The sequence below is a fragment of the Callospermophilus lateralis genome, chromosome 3 (genome assembly GCF_048772815.1).
Source record: "Callospermophilus lateralis isolate mCalLat2 chromosome 3, mCalLat2.hap1, whole genome shotgun sequence".
Lineage (NCBI taxonomy): Eukaryota > Metazoa > Chordata > Mammalia > Rodentia > Sciuridae > Callospermophilus > Callospermophilus lateralis.
This window is the reverse complement of record NC_135307.1, coordinates 41,509,589-41,528,393: the sequence shown is the minus strand read 5'-3', so window position 1 is coordinate 41,528,393 and position 18,805 is coordinate 41,509,589. Positions and strand designations below refer to the sequence as shown.

At 36.0% G+C, this 18,805-nt stretch overlaps 1 protein-coding gene across 3 annotated transcripts in view; it reads left to right on the top strand.

Moving 5' to 3' along the window:
- Positions 1 to 17,908, top strand: part of Prkd1 (protein kinase D1) — a 308,764-nt gene extending 290,856 nt beyond the window's left edge. For 2 of the 3 annotated variants that reach the window (XM_076848194.2, XM_076848193.2), the window contains 2 exons: positions 16,092 to 16,177; positions 16,970 to 17,908. In XM_076848194.2, the coding sequence (XP_076704309.1) occupies positions 16,092 to 16,177; positions 16,970 to 17,188 (305 nt within the window). In that variant the 3' untranslated portion in view covers positions 17,189 to 17,908. Of the gene's footprint in view, positions 1 to 5,547; positions 5,616 to 16,091; positions 16,178 to 16,969 lie in introns of those variants that run through there. The other variant, XM_076848195.2, reaches the window with a different exon arrangement.
- Positions 17,909 to 18,805: the final 897 nt, after the last annotated feature.

Genomic DNA, 18,805 nt, shown 5'->3' with positions numbered 1-18,805 from the left:
CTCCCTCATTGCTCCATGTGTGTCTCTCCCAAAGCTGGGTGCTCAGTCAAAGAGGAAGACCTTCCCTGATAGAAGAGGACCATTCTTTGGTAAAGGGTATAAGAGTAGCTGTGCTCCCCTGCTAGAACCTCCAAACAAGCTCTCAAAGCCCTCCCTTTTCTAAAGTCAGTTTTGGTTTAGTTATTAACAAACCTCTCTCCCCAGTGCCTCCTTTGCCTCATCCGAAAGGCACAAGAACTGTACTATTTGCATCTCTGGATACTTTAAACCACAACAGAAACACTAAGAATCCAGATACAGGGAAATCAAAATCTAGGGCCCCACCATGACTATAAAGTCGAAGATCAAGGTCAGCAGTCCAGCAATGTGAGATATAGCCCTATCTGTCATTTTAATTAGTCACCACCTGTCTTTTGGACTTCACCTCCTCTAGTATAAGATGGGATAATGATTCCAGTCTTCATAGTGAGGTTGTAATCAAAACTGAATGAGACAAAGAATGTGAGAGGCATTTATAAAGGCAGGTGTGGGGTCATCCAAGGATTTGAATTGGGAGGAGGACAGCAGAATACTAAGCTAAGCAATTGCCCTGGCTGGTAACCAAGTATTGATTGTGTAATTTTAGAAACTGTGCAAACTGGTGTACGTGTTTCCTTGGTGTTCTTCATACATATTGCTAGGTGTCCTTTTTTTTTTTCCACCTTGAAAAAGCAAAAGAAAATGTGGAAGTTTTTGTAGCATGAATAGATGTTTCAGCATTAAAAAAAAAAACAACTGCCTTTGGCATGCATTTTTTTTTCTGTTAGTGTAGACATGGATTTGATATAATAGCTATGTATTGTGGTTCTTGACCTTCACACAAGAATTATTTGATAAGTAATTTGCTTTAGTCTGTGTATTACAGAGAAACAGAAAGGTTTAGTGACTTTACTAAAGTCACACAATGATCATGAAATTAAGGGGTTGACCTTGAAATCAAAATTTATACTATGCATTGTTACCCCAAAGGGTTCTTATTTCTGGATTGGTATTTAGGAATCTATGGAGTTTTATACTCATTATGTATTCTTGCTATGATAATATAATGAATATCAGCATCATGGAAAGAAACTTACTAATAATCTGTCAGTGAATTAATCAGGACAGAAACCTCTCAGCAAATAAGATAATTTATTGACTCACACAATTGAGAAATCCAAGAGGTAAATCTGAAGATTCAGCTGGATCCTGCAGTTCAAGTGTTAGGTTTCTCCACCTCACAGCTCTGCTTTGTTTTAAGAAGGCTTCTTTCTCAGGCAGAGTCTTCATATGGGGCCAATTTATTCCCAGCAGCTCAGGCTTACCTGCTACTTATTGTTGTTCATGATCTCAGAATGGAGGAGCAATCATCTCCCTGTAGCTACAGATTCTCTGAAAGGGGCCCCCTGACTACGCTTGAATCCCATAGTATCTAGGGGACAATCACACAGTCACCCCAGGCCAATCACTGGCTCTGATTGGCCCTATGGATGATCATGAGTCCCTCCAGTTAGGAGAAAGGAAGTTTCTATAGGGAAAAGATACTAGGATAAAAACAAATGCAAAAGCATTAATAGGTTCCATTTTAAAAAACAGAATTTTTTTTGCACATATAAATCAATATATGATTTGAAAAATGAGAGAAAATCTTAAAGCTTAGCAAAATTACAAGTAAAAGCGAGAAGGTAAAATTAATTAAAAATTTAAGGAAAATATTAGTAACTAAAATTTTATAGCATTTGCCTTATAAAAAAGCACAAAACACGTTATGTATATAAACTCACTTAGCCATCCTAAACTTTTATTAAATACTATTATTGTTTCCATTTTGAAGATAAGGAAATGTAGGCATAGAGGGGTAAGTAGCTTGTCTGAGTGGGGCCAGTTTGCAAATCCTGTCAGCTGGTTCCAAAGTAAATGCTTTTATCTACAACATTTACAGACTCTTGATTATCCTTCTAATGAGGTTAGCCATCCTGTTACATTAATTTTTAAAATTATTTCACCAGCTTAGAGCTAGAGAAGCAATGCAATTTGTCATAATCTCTAAAAATCCTGGGAAATGGGATCATGTTCTGATAAACAACCTGAATATAGTGATATTAATTACTACCTCCCTGGATTATATTACATATTAAATGGGATTGCACTTGGACATGCTTACCATAGTGATTAGCAGAACACATTAGCTTTAAATACCTTGATTACTTTTTAATTCCCAGTCACTTTACAAATTGCGTTCTTCTTTTATCTATCACTCTAGTATGTTTATATTTACTTTTTTATATATGTACGAACACAAATGTATCTATAATTATTTATAAAGATATAACTACATTTATATGTACTTAACTATAGTTGATATAATAAAATAATAGTATGGAATTACATGTAACTAAGTGCATATAGCCATCATATTCAGTTATACATAATAGCTATGTAATATATGTATGTATTTATATGTACAAACACATATACAAAACAGTGCAGCATAAATCATATGATTACAGACACTTACACAAGTGGAGACTCTAGCCCATCAGGGGACAGTGTTTTTGTTTATATCATTGTGTCCTAAGGCAGTCTTGTGTGTTCTGCTGCGTTTCATTTCATCATTGCTACCATCTGGATGACCATTTTTCATCATCTAATATATCCATCACTGCCTGTCAGAACTTAGACATGGCCTCACTATCACTTCCTGCTTTATCTCATTCCAGGTGAGGATTAGCACTTGGTACAGCCATCTTACTAACTTTCTTAGTTCCTTGATAGGACATATGTACTCATTTAAAAATATTCGTTTTATTTGGAAAATTTACTTATATTACAGAAAGAGCAACCTGTTGTTAGGTTTGTTGTTGTTTTTTTTTTTTTTAACATAACCAGGTAAAACTGAAGAATTGCAACTTACTTGATCATTCACCAGTATGCCCCTCCTTTCATTGCATTATTTAAAGCTGTTAAAGAACAACAAGAGACAATCCAAGGTATCCTCCATGTATCTCACAGGTGGTAAATTTTAAGAGTGATATTGCCTTTAAAAACCCCAGAAAATTGCAAACAAGAGTGTCTATCACTTAAGAAGTGATACCGGGGGGAAGAGCTTAAAATGGAAAATGGGGGGGGGGGGGGGGCGGCGGGTAAAACTAACAAATAGTTGCAATAGAAATATTTGTAAAGCAAGGGATTCCTAATAATTTTGCTAAAGACCGCTTTGATTATGGCTCATTTTGAACCTATCATGGCCTGCTCTAGATTTATAGTGGGCAATTTTAACTTTGGCATACCAATAGGTAATTAGAGGAGCTATTTTAAAATGTAGGCTCTCTGGTTCCACACCTGTAAACTGCCGTCTTACACAGAGAATATAAGAAGTTCATGAATCAACATTTCAAAAATGCTGCTCTAGGGTTCAGACTGCCTGAAAGACCTTACCAGTTCACAATCCTCTAAAAAAAATCTTTGAATTACGTCCCTGATATTGAAATGGAGAAAAAGTATAAAATTCCTCTCATTCCTAACATCTCTTTACATCCACATCATCTTTTTGATCAGAGAAATAAAACCAGGACATGTTCTTGGTTCAAAATTTTAGATAATATTTCAAAATTTTAGATTATATTTAGATATATTTCAATTTTAGATATATTTCAAAATAGTAACATTAGAAAAGAGAGCACAGGCATCTTTTGTCAAAAAGAAAGAAGACAAATATATAAATCCAGGGCAACTAAAAGTTATATAATAAAGAAGCAACTAAGATGTGTATTATGATTTTGAACTATTAAAGAAATGTAGGAAAAGAGAATCCTTATAACACTTAAAGTCTCATTGAGTTGAAATAGTTGTGGGTTTGAGGTTCTAGGTAATAGCTATAGGGGAGGGTTTTTACCTATAGTTCATACATTTATAATAATTATATATAAATTATTTCACATGCTTATTAATTTTAGATAACATTTAAACTAAACACATCTGACTTAATTATAATTATGCAAAAGATTATAAATAACGGAATCCTATAACACTAGGAATAAGGAGGACAAAAAAAAAAGTGGTGAAGAGAATTATAAGAGCCCAAACTTCCAGAGTTCATGTGAGATACTGCATGGATTAGTTATATAAATTTACATGTGTCATTTAATATTCAATTTAGTTAAAAGTTAAGAATTTGAAGTAAGTATTATGTATTATCAATATTTACTATATCTTTTTAGCTGGTTATATCTCTCATATTGTGTGTTAGGACCTGATCTAAATTACAAAGGTTGCCTGCCAGTACAATAATTTAATGTATTTAAATTGATTGGGAGGATGAAGAGGACAATAAGGTAGAGAAAACTAAAATGAAAAGATTCATTATCTTTAATGGAAGGAAATCACATTTTTAAAAAGTGATTCTTCTTTATCTATAGTAAAGGACCAGTTGGTTTTTACTTTAATCTCTAAATATATGGACCAGTACTTTGTAAAATATTTTTTTAATGTGAGAGCAATGTAAAATGGATACAAAGTTTCCAGAGACTTAGTCTCACTCTCTGTACTTACAACAAACAGACCAATAACAAACAATTCACAGAATGGCACTGATCCGTTCTGATTGTTCACACTTGAGTAGCACTGGTTTAAAGTTAGTGAATCAAGCATAAAAGATACTGCATTATTCAGAGGCATTCAGGTAATTAGAAGAAGAATTTAAAGTACGTACTCTCTAAATAGTGGGTCAAAAGTGAAAAGAGAGGTTTTTATTTTTTCTCTTTGAAATCTTCTTACTGAAGGGTTCAGTAATAATCATATTTCTTATGTGATTATTCTCTATGTATGACGATTATACAGCTTTCCCCAGGTGCTTAGGGTAACTTTTGTAAAAACTAATACAAATAAATAAAGGGCATGAAATTAAAGAAGGGTCCAGGAATAATGGAGTACCTTTTGCATAATTATAATTCTTCCATGCCTGGTATAAAAATTGGAGAAAATTTTAAATAAATATAAATATTATGTAAAAATGTCATTCGCTGAAAAGCTTTAAGATTCTATTTCCTTTTCAATAACACCAATCACTACAGTGTGACTGAGCAGATGAAGATGTTATCTTAAGTCTCTAAACCTATCATGTCCTCACAAAGAAGAATTTTCAATATGAAAGCCAAATGAATTCTCTTTTTCTACATTCCTTCATTGCTCAGATTCACAGCACATTTCTTATGTGATTATTCTCTGTGTATGACAATCGTACAGCTTTTGTTTTCCTTGGAGTTTCTTCTCTGAGGAAGAGAAGTGACATGGTGAACTAAATGATGCAGACTGTGTAGTTAGTGAAGTGACACATAATTTGCTTCAGTGCAAGTTGTTTCATTAAGAGACTGTTGACAGACTTGCAATAATGGAGGGGAAAGTACTTGCTAGAGTTAACAATACATTTCCATCATGATGTGTTCATTTAGAGGAGTAGAGTAGATTTGAGGAAGGTTAGTAGTGGGGCTATGGAGATCAACAGAGAAATTACTACTTTTTCTCTTTCAGAGTTTTGATATTTCTTTATATGCCATTAAGGAAGCAAGCAGGCAGTAATCAACACAGAGGCAGCCTCGGAAATTGTCTCACGATGAGCCCCGACCCCTGCAGGCAGAAGGTCATTTTCTGTGTTCACAGGTGAAGTTTGAAGAAGCACCTATTCCCCAGTCACCTGCTGTGTTGTTACTGCTCAGTTTCAGAGTCACATGGCTAGTTGATATTCTCAAGAATTAATTTCAGACAGGAAGCCTCAGCATACCATATATAAAAAGGGGAAAAAAAGAAAGAAAGAAAGGAAATGCACTTTCATCAATCCAAAAGCTTGTTTTTAGTGCAAAATTAATTATCCAATTGTGATGGTGTGCCCATTATGTAGGTTCCCTCCACTTGTGTGCTCTGACTGCTTCAATGGTAGTATTTATACCTCTTCTTTTCCCTGATAAGCACAACTATAATTTATTCTTCTAGTCATCAGCTGTACAGTATAGAATATAGGGTATCTCAAGACATAGAATGACCACTATATTAACAACTGAATTTATCAAAGCATCTAAATTTTATTTTTAAAGCATTTGTTTTTTGCCATTCCACTTGATAAATTCAAATAAAATTGGTCACAAGTGTGTTTTTCCCCCAGAAATTGGAGATTGAAAAATACAGCCAGTACAAACACAAAGAAAAGCTAAATAAAAGCCTAGCACCATTACCACATGGTATGTTTTCAAAATCTAACAGTGTTCCAGAATGCTAAATACTTAAGTTGGAAGTAGCACTTTGCCATGAAAAGGAACCAGCTGTAGGTCTCTCTTTCACTCCATATTGTTCAAAACAAAAAATAACCCCATTGAAAATAAGCCTCGGGTAGATGAGACCCAGAAATCCAATGGATTGAGAAACAAAAGAAAGACAATTGTCATTTTAATAATTAAACTGTGTTTGTAACAGTTTATGAGGCTTGCAGATCCAGCAAGCCTGCTGAATATTAATGAATAGATTGATTTGTCAACATATTAACACCACTGTCAGACATAACAGCACGCAGGAGAGGCGTGGGGACTAGCCAGTGAACTACTTAAAAATGCTGACTGGGTGCCAGGAAATTTAATCACAATTGATAAAGTAAAGTGAATGATGTGGGTCAGAGCCTCCATGGGGTTTTACATTTTAAACAATCTCAACTTAAAATTCTGGAATCAATTGTGTTTAATGATTTTTTTGTCATATTCTTTCATAAGAGCTTTAAAGTTATGAGCCAAAGGCATGTGATGATTTGAAAAATATGTACCAGTAGATTGAATTGTGTGTGTGTGTGTGTGTGTGTGTGGTGTGTGAATATTTTATAATCCAATGAGGTAATATCTGAAACCATTGCCCACTAGGAAAGGAATCATCTATTTTGATAACAAGTAAAATATAATTAATGGCAGTGTTTCTAATAAGTGACTATTTGTAGAGAGTAACTGCTCATTAGGTTTTAGCAAGAACATTGCCATTGTAAGTGCTCAAAAGTTGGCTTTTTATTCCCCCCCAAAAAAATTGAAATATTTTCTTGTATATTTCAATTATAAGGTTAAAATTTCACTTCTGGATATAAATCACAGTTGTGTTGAAATATGACATCTGAATATATGGGGAGATAGCTGACTAGAGGATCAGAAAAGATTAAATATTTGGTGAGTTTGCTTCCTTCCACAAAAACAAAACAGAATAATATTTCAAAATACAGGGTGTTAAAAATCTTATCTAACCCTTATATTGCTCCTCAGTACCAATCTACCGAGCAGAATATTCTTAAATTGCTCCAGTGATGGAAAATACACAATTTTATGAGGATCCAATTTTTTTCTTAACTCAACCGTAATACAATAAGCAAAAATATCTCTAGTGTTTATGCCCACTGGCAGAACAAACCCAATCCCTTTCCAAGTAAAGGTTCATCTCAGATGTTTGAAAGCAGCCCTCACATTTCCCCAGGCTCCTCCTCTCCTGGGCAGTCAGTTTTCCATCAAACTCTCTATTTACTCTGATCCAAACACAATTCTCTTTGCCTCTGTTCTTTTTAAATCAAACCTCAGAAAGTGTCTGACTTGGGGTTCAACAAATCTAATGAAGAGTGATGTGAAGATACCACTTACCTCATTATAATGAATATTTCTTTTAGCATGGCATAAAATAAAGTTTGATTTGGGGGCAAACAGTAGACATATCAAATCCACTGTGAATTTAAAAACCTGAATTTCTTTTTATACATGGTGTTGACAGGACAGATTTTCCGGTTCTGTATTTAGGCCTTGGGGCAGGGGGAATTGAGAATACTTAGTTCCATTTGTCCCTGTTAAATGTTATCAGGATGGCCCATTGCTCCAGCCTGTATATATTTGGAGACTTGTGGGATCCAACTTACTTAATCTTCCTGTCAGTGTCTTCTGAGTCAAAGTTATTCTGAAGCCCTCCTGTGTCTTCATTCCAGAATATTGAATAAAATGGGACTGAGAACAGATACCTTTCTCTGTGCTTAAGTACTTTTCTCTGTATTTAGATCTGTCTGTTCAAGGGCTCATTGGACAGCATCACAATAGTTATGAACCTCCTCCAATGTTCACATATTCCATAACTACTCAAAATCTGGTCTACATACCAGTAATATTGGCAACCTGGGCACCATTAAAGATAGACTCTCAGAACCAGGTGGTGTTGCACACCTATTATCCCAGTGACCTGGGAGGCTAAAACAGGAGGCTGGCAAGTTTCAGACCAACCTCAGGAACTTAGCAAGGCACTCAGCAACTTAGTGAGATCCTGTCTCAAAAAAAAAAAAAAAAAAAAAGGTTGGGAATGTGGCTTAGTGGTTAAGGGATCCTGAATTCAATTCCTAGTACCTCCCCCCACCAAAAAAAAAATGACGGACTCTTAGGCTTCTTCCCAGATCTACCCAATCAGAATCTTCATTTAAGATTTCCAAACTATTATTCATGTTTGTTAAAATCTGAGATATTTCTTAGCATAGTTATACTAGACTCTAGCTGCACGTATTAGAAACCCCTGAGACTACTACAGTGACCAATACCTGGAGGCCTTTCCCCTAAAGGTTTTCACTTGGTTTATTAGTATTTAAAAATGAAACTCGCCAAAGGATTTTCAAGTGTAATGACAATGTAAAAAAGAAAAAGAAATATCTACCTAAACTTATCAGAATAACATATTTTTATTTCTGCCCTAAATGGTGAATCAGTTGGACATCAGTTTGACTTGTGTGTGCTTGTGTTGAAACAATTCATGATGTCCAAGATTGTGTTGCCAATCCTCAGGAAGAAATGAAATTGAATGTGAAGCAAAAGAGTAACCATTGATAGAATGACTTTCTACAGAGGAAAGAACTGAAAAAGGAAAGACACCAGCTCAAATCTCTAAAGGTCTTGCACTTCATTGGATTCCGGTAATTGACTCAGGAACGAGTGAGATGATGGTTTCCAGTGGCCTTGCTTGCTGCTGGCAGCCTCTGGTTTCAGCCCCTGAGAGGAGCGTCCCAGTTAGTGTTGCTGGGCAACGGCATGCTGGGTTGAGAGCTGGAATGTGAAGGGTTGCAAAACGATTTTTAAAATAAACACACAACTTACCATCAGCATGAAGCAAACCAAAGGGAGAGAAGTACTGAGCATTGCCCTGCAGCAGACAGTGAGCCTGAAGTGAATGGGAATAAAGAAAACACTGGCTCAAAGGCAAGGAGCCTAGCAGTTACTTGGTGATGGCTACATAAAAAAAAAAAAAAAAAAAAAGATAGTTTTGATATGGTATCTAATTTGAAGTTATGGACCTGAATAATTTGGGGGCGGAGAGAAGACAGAATGGATGAAAACAAAAACAACAAAAGAAACCAGTCCTGTGGTGTGACAAGCAATCTCCTTTCTGTAAAATAACATAATCTATATTGCAATATTCTCAGCATCATTCTGATTTTCTGATAATCCTATCTATGGTATCTGACATTTTGTAGAGTTGTGATCTCCTACCATCCAGGAATATTTATAACCAAAATGTACAATCCATATGCACACAATATGGGTATTAAAACTTAGAGCTGAGAAAAAAATGACATTTAAATTTCTAATTACTGTATTAAAGCTACCAAATGCTACTAAGCATTTCTCTAGTGCTTTAAAATTTAGATGCATTTTATTTTAAAGATTTATGAAATACCTGTGCAAATACCCAATCTCTGTGACCCCAAAGGAGCTAAAATCAAGTGTAGAGACACAGGCATGAAAAAATAAAAGTAGAAGTAAAATGTGACTGACAGTTGTGACCTAAGGGACCCACTAAGTATTCAGTGTCCACTTTTCTTTTTGAAGGGTTTTTTCCAAGCTTTGGATACCCTCTAGTTACATGAATACACACACACACAACCTGTTGTGTTCACACACTTGAAATGAAGAATAACTGCAATATAGTTTGCATAATTTCAAAGATTATTCTATTTTGATATGAGAAGAATGGAATGGAATCTATACAATTATACTCTAATGGAACATTACTTTTTATATGAAAACATAAAGCCCACAGCACCTGCATATACTGTTTAATTGCTTGTTCTCGAGTCCTTATGCACCTAGAAAATAGGGTTACACAGAAGTTCAGCTCCCCTAATGTTTACTTTAAGGCCCATTTAACTCAGAGACAATGTTTGATAAAATGTTCTCTTTACTTTCCTGACATTTTAGTCTCTCAACGGATGGAGTAAGGAGGGAAAATGCTGTGTAGGAAGGTGGGAGGGAAGTAACAGCCAAGGGTTCATTGCAGCAAAAAAAAAAAAAAAAGAAAGAAAGAAAGAAAGAAAGAAAAAAGCAAATTTCCTTATTTTCTTAATTTATAAGAAATAGTATGAATCCCTGGCTAGAGGTATTTTAGAAGCACAAAGTCAAAAGTGGCCAGAGTAATATTAGGAAGACTGACTTCCAGAATAAATAGGCATATACGATCAGAAAATAATCAACCCACTCTTTGAAAAATGGTACTGTATTTACTGCAAAGAGAAGGAAGTTCCAGCCATTGCCTATTTCACTCCTGTTTTCTTCAGGGGTAGGTCCTTCACCTGAGATGATAAGGAGATGTAACCCTCAGAGTTTAGAGAATTCTCACTTCCTGCATTGCTTTGGCTCTAGACCAAATCCAGCTGTTCAGAATGGCATCTGCTTACTGCCTCAAAGGACAAATACCAGCACTTTGTCACAGTATACCTCACCTTATGAAATCCAGGTTTGGGGATAGTCTTGTTGCTATTTTTGTGGAAGGAGGTATTAGAGACCCATAATTTCTGAGGCTTTCTCTGCTTCACGCGTATCTCTTTCTGATGGGGTCCAAATTTTTCATGAGCTCTAAGTCCTTGGGGAGTTCCAAGTGACCTGAAGTTTCTGTATTCTACCTCTCCCCTTTTGGCACCAGCATCCTGTCCTGCTGCTCTGCCAGCAGGCCACCTTCCTAATATACCATTCTGCACCCTTTTTCTTTCCATCTTGTTTTCCATAGCCAGACCATGTTGCCTTTCTCCTTTGTTCTGTTTTTGAGAAGATTTCACAGAAGAGCCCAGAGTTTTCTGTCTTTTTGATTTTTCTCTTTCTTCTCTTCCTCACAGTTCCAAACCTAACATCTTCCAGTTCAGAAATCTGAATTTTGATTTTAATTTTGGAATTGCAGTTAAGATTCTATTTGGACTTCTTTTTTATTTTATTTACTTCTTTTTTTTTTTTTTTTTTTTTTCCTGATTGTCAGCTCTCTTCTGGGACTGCTGTGGCTGGTCCAGTTTTGCTAGTTTTACTGCTTCTTTACTACTGGCTTGGCTTGGAAACGTTATTCTACATAGGAAGTCTCTTCTGGGAGCTAATACCTAGGGATCACTTAGTATGAGCCATAAGGTGGATGAAAACTGAATATTAGAGAAGCTAACAGATGTGCTTTTAGAGCCACTGTAGTTTTTAATAATCCATAAATAAAGTGAGAAAGATACTAGTATAAACACGGACCACATTTGTCTGAAATTTTTAAGGGGAGAAAGAATGTATCCTAAAATCAATCAATAAGAAGCTTAGTATTTATTCCTGACAAAATCCTACAGTGAAGAATTGAATTAATAATTTGCAAGCATTTAGATAATAAATCCTGGTCCTTAGAAGGAAACAACCAGATGTCAGTATTAATCAATATTAGTTTGCTGAGAATATATTATTCTAGAATACCTGAACTTTCTTTTTAAGTAGGATTGCCAGATTGGTGGAATAAGTAATATTAAGGATTGATGTGTCTTGACTATAATAAAACATTTGGAAAAAAAATTTCATACAGTAGCCTTTGGAGAATATCATAAAATATGGACTGGGTGGGAACTCTCCTAGGAGGAAACGTTGCTTGTTTATAAGCCTTGCTCAAAGAATAATTAATGGGCCTGGCAGTTGGGAGTGTGATCTCTAATACAGTCAAAAAGCCCTATGTTTACATCTTATCCTGGAAAAAAAAAAAGATTCTACTACATTAATTAATACTTAGCAGATGGGTTTATTCAGTGTGGACGTGGCAGAAGCTAGGAGGATGAGTACCTCTGTAATGTGGGGATCATGTCACATTCAAAATAGTCTTTGAGTGCTCAAGTGTAGACTATAGTCACAAAGATACACAGACACACACCCACACAAACAAATCTCCACATTCCAATCCATAATGGTGTGGTGAAAACATAAGAATAATTTAATGTTCATGATTAGAAAAAAATTTTAAATAGTTAATATTTCACATTATTATCAGTTGATAATAATGACCTAATGGTATAATATGACCGCAATCTGCCTTAGGATGTCAAAGCACAGGCTTTGAAGCCAAGTACTCTTTCAACCTTAGCTCCATTGCCTAGGAGTTGTCTGATATTGATTGAGTTACATGGAATTTTGAAGTTTTTTCTTTTCTATAAAGTGGAGATTAAAATAATATCCATTTTCATAGGGTTGATATGAGGACTACATAAGAATATGAATGTAAAAATTTTTAAAGAATAAAAAACCTCAATCCTAAGATATATGAATAATATCTGTATGTATAAATTAAATTGGCAGTTAATAGTGAAGGCAATTCTGGTCAATAATGATCTATGTATTTTAGCAGGGACATTGAAAAGTAAAGCTAGTGAATATTAAAATAAGGTTCTACAGGAAGACTGAGGGGTCTAAAAGGCAATTAAAGGAACTGTCCTATGCAAGGGGAAAGGGAATCCCTGTGTCAGATTTGAAGAGCTGTCACATAGAATAGAGTCAAGCTTTCCATTGCATCTAGAACATAAACAGGACCAAGGAGGATAAGTTATGCAATAAAAACATTCTTTTTCTTTGAGTAGGATACTTAAAGGTCCGAGATTTAAGGTGGCATATTTTGTCTTATAATTATGGTGTGAGGAGTGAAAGTGTGCCTCCTTTATAAATAAATCGGGAACTTTTCAAGGCCGGGGTTTTATTATTTATCATTAACTGTGTGTGTGTGTGTGTGTGTGTGTGTGTACACTAGGGATCAAATTCAGGGCCTCACACATGCTAGGCAGGTACTGTACCACAGAGCTACATCGTGCCCAGCTCTATCATTAACTTTATATTTCCCAGTTACCAACAGCAATTAGTAGGTATGATTTGGTGAATGAAGAAATTAGTAATGAGTGATTAATACAAATATGTGAAGAAGTCTTATAACATGTTTATGGTAGCAGCATAGACATGTGTTGAGAGCCACAGCCGAAGGGGCCCCAGCAAACTTTCAGACTGCCAGCTGATGAGCTGAAGGGGCCCCAGCAAACTTTCAGACTGCCAGCTGATGATTGGCTCACAGCGGCCCCAGCAACATCTAGCTGATTGGCTCCTCTGCGGTGATGCTCATTGGGCTGTTTCCCTGACCTTTCAGACCACGGAGCTGCTCATTGGGGGACTTTTTTGGCTCCGCCCATGCGACCCAGCCAATCGGCCTTAAGAGCAGGAGGATTGTGGGAGGGAGAGGTTGTTGGGGTGTGTGGCTTGTGGGAAGCCGGTGGTGGCAGTTGGGCTCTGAGGGTTTTTTCCTGAGGAGCTGTTTTGTTTATCATGTGTGGTTCTAAAAATAAAGTTAGTTTCTTTTGACAAGTGGCTCCTGAATTGTGCCCAGCCAGACTGCGGCAGACATGGCCAGTAAAGAGAACATTGTAAGAGAGATGTTCTTTAGACTCTCTTTTAAAAAATGGGTACAGCCAAAGGCATTTTGGATGGTGCAGTTACCACTGGATTGAATGAGACTCAATTGATGAAAAGGGTGTTTTAAGAGTTCCAGAAACTGGGAGTAGAATGAAGCTCTCAAATACCAGTGATGGATCAGCTTTCTGAATAACTCTAAGGTCCCAACGGTGATCTACAGTTTTCCACATGTAATTAATTACTGCTATTTTCTGCTGCAAGGAGCCACAGATTTTATTTATATGCACGCATTTCTGAGTATACACCATGACCCCTCTAATTCTCTCCTTATGTCCTAACCTGTATTCTTTTGGAAACACAAGCCTTTGCCTTGCTGTGCTTATTCAGGCCTCAGGGTGTCTGTGGCTTGGTCAGACTGATGATTGTGTACCTCATTCAGAAGAATGATTTTTTCCATCTTCCCATATTCCATTCCCTTCAGACACTTCGTTTCTCCTCTGGCAGTATTTCCCTCCCCATTAGGCCATGTGGCTCACCGTTGGAGCCCATTTGGGCACAAACCAGACCTTTTGTCAAGTTACTGTACACCTACCTTCCTAATTATAGAATTCAAAGCAGAATGAGTGAATTAATACCATGTATTTATTCCCTGCAGTGTCCAGGGAAGCATACAGCCTTAGCATGCTATAGCGGCACATAAGCTCTCCCTTCACCCTTCATCCCCCATTTTTGCTGTGTGACTCCGCAGCAGCAAGAATGGAAGGTGCACTTTACTCACCAGTGAGTAAATCATGTGAATGGATGTTTTAAAGCACATGCCCTATACACAGTTCACTGAGAGAACTCTACTTTCAAAAGCATTCTGAGAACACATGCTTGGAATTTGAAATTGTACTAAGTACTATGTTTCTTCAGGTATCCAAGCTGAGGCAGGACTACATAGGCATAGATGACATTTAAGTGTGTGCTGTTGCGTTTAATTTCTCCAATTAAGGGCTCTTTAGTGTTCGATTTACAGCCTTTCAGTGCCGGCAAATACTTGGACAATTAGCACCAGTAAAACCCAAAGACATATTACCAAAAGACTGTAGAGATCACTTCTCTTTACTTGATAACAAGGAGGATTCTGATTGAATGAAGCAGTCTTTGTTCTGGACTCAGGCAGCAGGCTGTATTTTCATGTCTATATAGGTTGTGGCATCAAAGCTGTCTGGTTCATTACATGAGGCTGGGAAAGTTTGGGGGTTGATTCTGATTTTTTTTTTAAATTTAAGATTTTTTTTTTTTTAGAAAAATCCATCTTTCAGACCTAATGCCCAGAATAGATTAAAGGTGAGAATTCACTCTCTAAAATATAAATGCTTTCACTATTTTGGCATATTTTGCTTAATTCTTTGGGGGAAGAAAATGATAAAAAGAAAGAAAAACATGTAGAAATTATTATAAAGTGAGTGGGAAGTGTAAGGTAATGACTTAATAATGAACAGTTAATAATATAGGCTGAAAATAAAATTTCCAGAAAAGGTGAGAACTCTGTCCCATGATACTATGGGCAACTAGGATACTTTGTAGACATGATAACTGACAAGAAAAATCCTTTTTCTTCCTAAATTTCACAAATCAGAGCCCCAACCAGAGGCATAGTCCTATTTTGGATGGACTATAATTTTGACCCCTCAGTGAATAATTCTTATTAGGTTTCTTTTCATCTTCCCTCAGGAAATTAATAAAAATGATATAATTCCAATTTATTGGAATATTTTATATTTTTTAAAGCAAAAGCAAGGTGAAAGAGACAAAAGTGGTTTTCTCTTGGACCATTAATTTAGGCTCCACATTCATCCTCAGAGGTGACCCAAATTATGCTAGATTTTCCCATTTACATAAGATGTCCAGATGTCTGTAACTTACCTCAAGACCATAAAGCCCAGTATGTGCTTTCAAATATTAAATATATTTTGTAACAAAATTAGTAAATGCTTTCTCTTGTATATTTTAGTTTTATCCTTACAGCGATGCAAGTCATACTTAAATTATGTCTTTTTAAACAAAATCCCTACAGTAGAAAAAAGTGTATAAAAGAGTAGTAGACCCATTGAAATTCACATCATATTCAAAATAGACTCTGATACTTCTTCCTCCACAATTATTTCCAACTTCATATTTTTAGTATCCAAAACAAAATGAAGGGCAAGGTTTTAGAATTCTCAAGAGGATTTTTTTTTCAGATTCTAGTGCATATTATCACTCTGCTGCATTTAACTTTGTAAAAATAACAGTTGCAAAATATACTATAAATGAATTATATATTTGTTTCATATCTGTCACCTGTTTTTACCAATAATTAAATTTTTTTTTCAGCCATTGATCTTATCAATAATTTGCTGCAAGTAAAAATGAGAAAGCGCTATAGTGTGGATAAGACCTTGAGTCACCCATGGCTACAGGTAAAAATCAATCACCATTTTTTCTCAGTTGAGATTCCAAGTATTTATAGGATTTTGATATTAAAAGTAGAAGTATTTTGTCATATCAGTTTCCTTGCCAAAATACATGCAATTTCTTAGGTTTTAATAACAATTTAATATTTCTGAAACTCTTGTCTTTCAACCAAGAAAATTTTGGTGAGGGAAATGCATACATACACACATGCACACACACACACAAAAAGTGAGAAGGATCATAACAGAACTCAGAGGACCAGATTTCAAAAGCATCTGTATGTGTAATCCTGATAAATGTCCAAATAGATACCCATCTGGTCATGCACTGTGTCATTTGGAAACTGTATTTTTAAATCCAAGGATATTATGCATGAATAGAAATACACGACAAATATGAAGTGTATGGACATGCTTGTAGTCTCTTAAATATTTATTTTCACATTGAACCCAAAGTTTAGAAAAACGATTCTCTGAAATACTAAAGGATTATTTTTAGGCATTAAATTTCAAAGGAACACCAACATTCCTAACTGCTTGACTAGGAGCATTAATTGCCCACACTTTGATCCATGGTATCAAATAAACGCTATGTATTTTCAAAGGTTAAGCAAATAGGATGGCCTTGGTGCTGATGCTGTCACTTGAGGAGGATGCATGATGAATGATGAATGGTAACAGTACTGTTATAGTGGGAAAAGGGGGACAACTCATAGATGGCGGAAACTGACAACATATGAAACAGCATGTTGAGTTGTAATGATCTTTAGGGTAATATTTTGAAATTTTTTTCTTCAGGACTATCAGACCTGGTTAGATTTACGAGAGTTGGAATGCAAAATTGGGGAACGCTATATCACCCACGAAAGCGATGACTCCAGGTGGGAGCAGTATGCAGGCGAGCAGGGGCTGCAGTACCCTGCACACCTGATCAACCCAAGTGCTAGCCACAGTGACAATCCTGAGACGGAAGAAAGAGAGATGAAAGCCCTCAGTGAGCGTGTCAGCATCCTCTGAGTTTCATCCCCTATAATCTGTCAAAACACTGTGGAATTAATAAATACATACGGTCAGGTTTAACATTTGCCTTGCAGAACTGCCATTATTTTCTGTCAGATGAGAACAAAGCTGTTAAACTGTTAGCACTGTTGATGTATCTGAGTTGCCAAGACAAATCAACAGAAGCATTTGTATTTTGTGTGACCAACTGTGTTGTATTAACAAAAGTTCCCTGAAACACTAAACTTGTTATTGTGAATGATTCATGTTATATTTAATGCATTAAACCTGTCTCCACTGTGCCTTTGCAAATCAGTGTTTTTCTTACTGGAGCCTCCTTTTGGTAAGAGAAAAAGCCTGTCCATGAAATAGTTCTGTTTGGTGTGTCCCATTGGTGTTATCATAGTAAAGCAAACTCTTGAAGAGTAGATTGTTACCAGTGTTCTATGAACAACTCAAATCTCACATGGAAAAAAAAAAAAGATTGGGGAGAGGGGATATTATACCCAAAGACACAGATGCATGGAAAAGTTGTTACTGTGTGATTTCAAATCCTTATATTGCCTGGTGTGCCTCAGTATATTTAAACTCAAGCAAGTGCACCCAGGCATGTGGAGCTGACTGCTCTAAAGCCTAAATGCCTTAGAAATGTAAACTGTTATATATATATATATATAAGACAGATATGTTTCTCCCTTTCTTACACTACCCTGCTGTACTATGGAAAATCAGCAGCTAAACAACCTTTTTGTCTTTTGTGTATTTTTCAATAATAACAAATAAATATTCTTGTCAAAATATGTGTCCATCTGATTGAATTATTTTTATTAGTGGTCCATAGTAGTGTTGTCAGGCCAATTAGGTACAGAGATATCTTCTCAAAAAGCAGAAAAAAAAAGTCTCAAGGTCTAGAAGTTAGCCTGATCTACTCTGATCTACTCTGCAAAGTACAGTTTTACCTTTCTGTCTCATATCATCTAGCTTCCACTGGAGTAGAATAGAAGGTTTTTCCAGGGGAAAATGACCAAAGCCAAACAGGAGGTTGGAAGCATACATAGGAGTACTGCAATGTTAATTTCAGTGTAGTTTCTTGATTTAGTCAGTTTGGCCCAGAAATTTGTAAGGATGTAAGTTTCTTTTCATATGACCAAAGTAAGATGTTCTTCAGTGAACTACAAAAACACATAAAGATTGAAAAAATGATCCCTAGGAGAAAGCTACTCAGATAAGTAGCAACCTGGAGAAGAGAAAGTTAATATGGGACCTAACAATTTTAAGTGTATGGAGTAGATAATGTGGATTGTTTTCCTTCCTAGGAGGATAGCGGTATGCTATGTAACAGAAAAAGAAGTTATTAACGTTTGGAAGAATGATCATTGGGAGATACTTGAACATGTAAGATAGGTATGCTAAGACTACATACTGTACTGAGAGGGATGGAAGAGAATGGCTGATTTTTCCAATGGTTAGTCTCTGTTTGGTATTATTACTGAATTTTAAACAAATGGGCCTGAAATTTTAGAAGTTCCTCAATCTACTTTTTTTTCTCTAGGGGTAAGCCATGTCTGTGTGTGTGTGCATGCACTTGTGTCCAAGCGACAGCATAAAGAAGCAGAAAGATGTGTCATCAAAGGG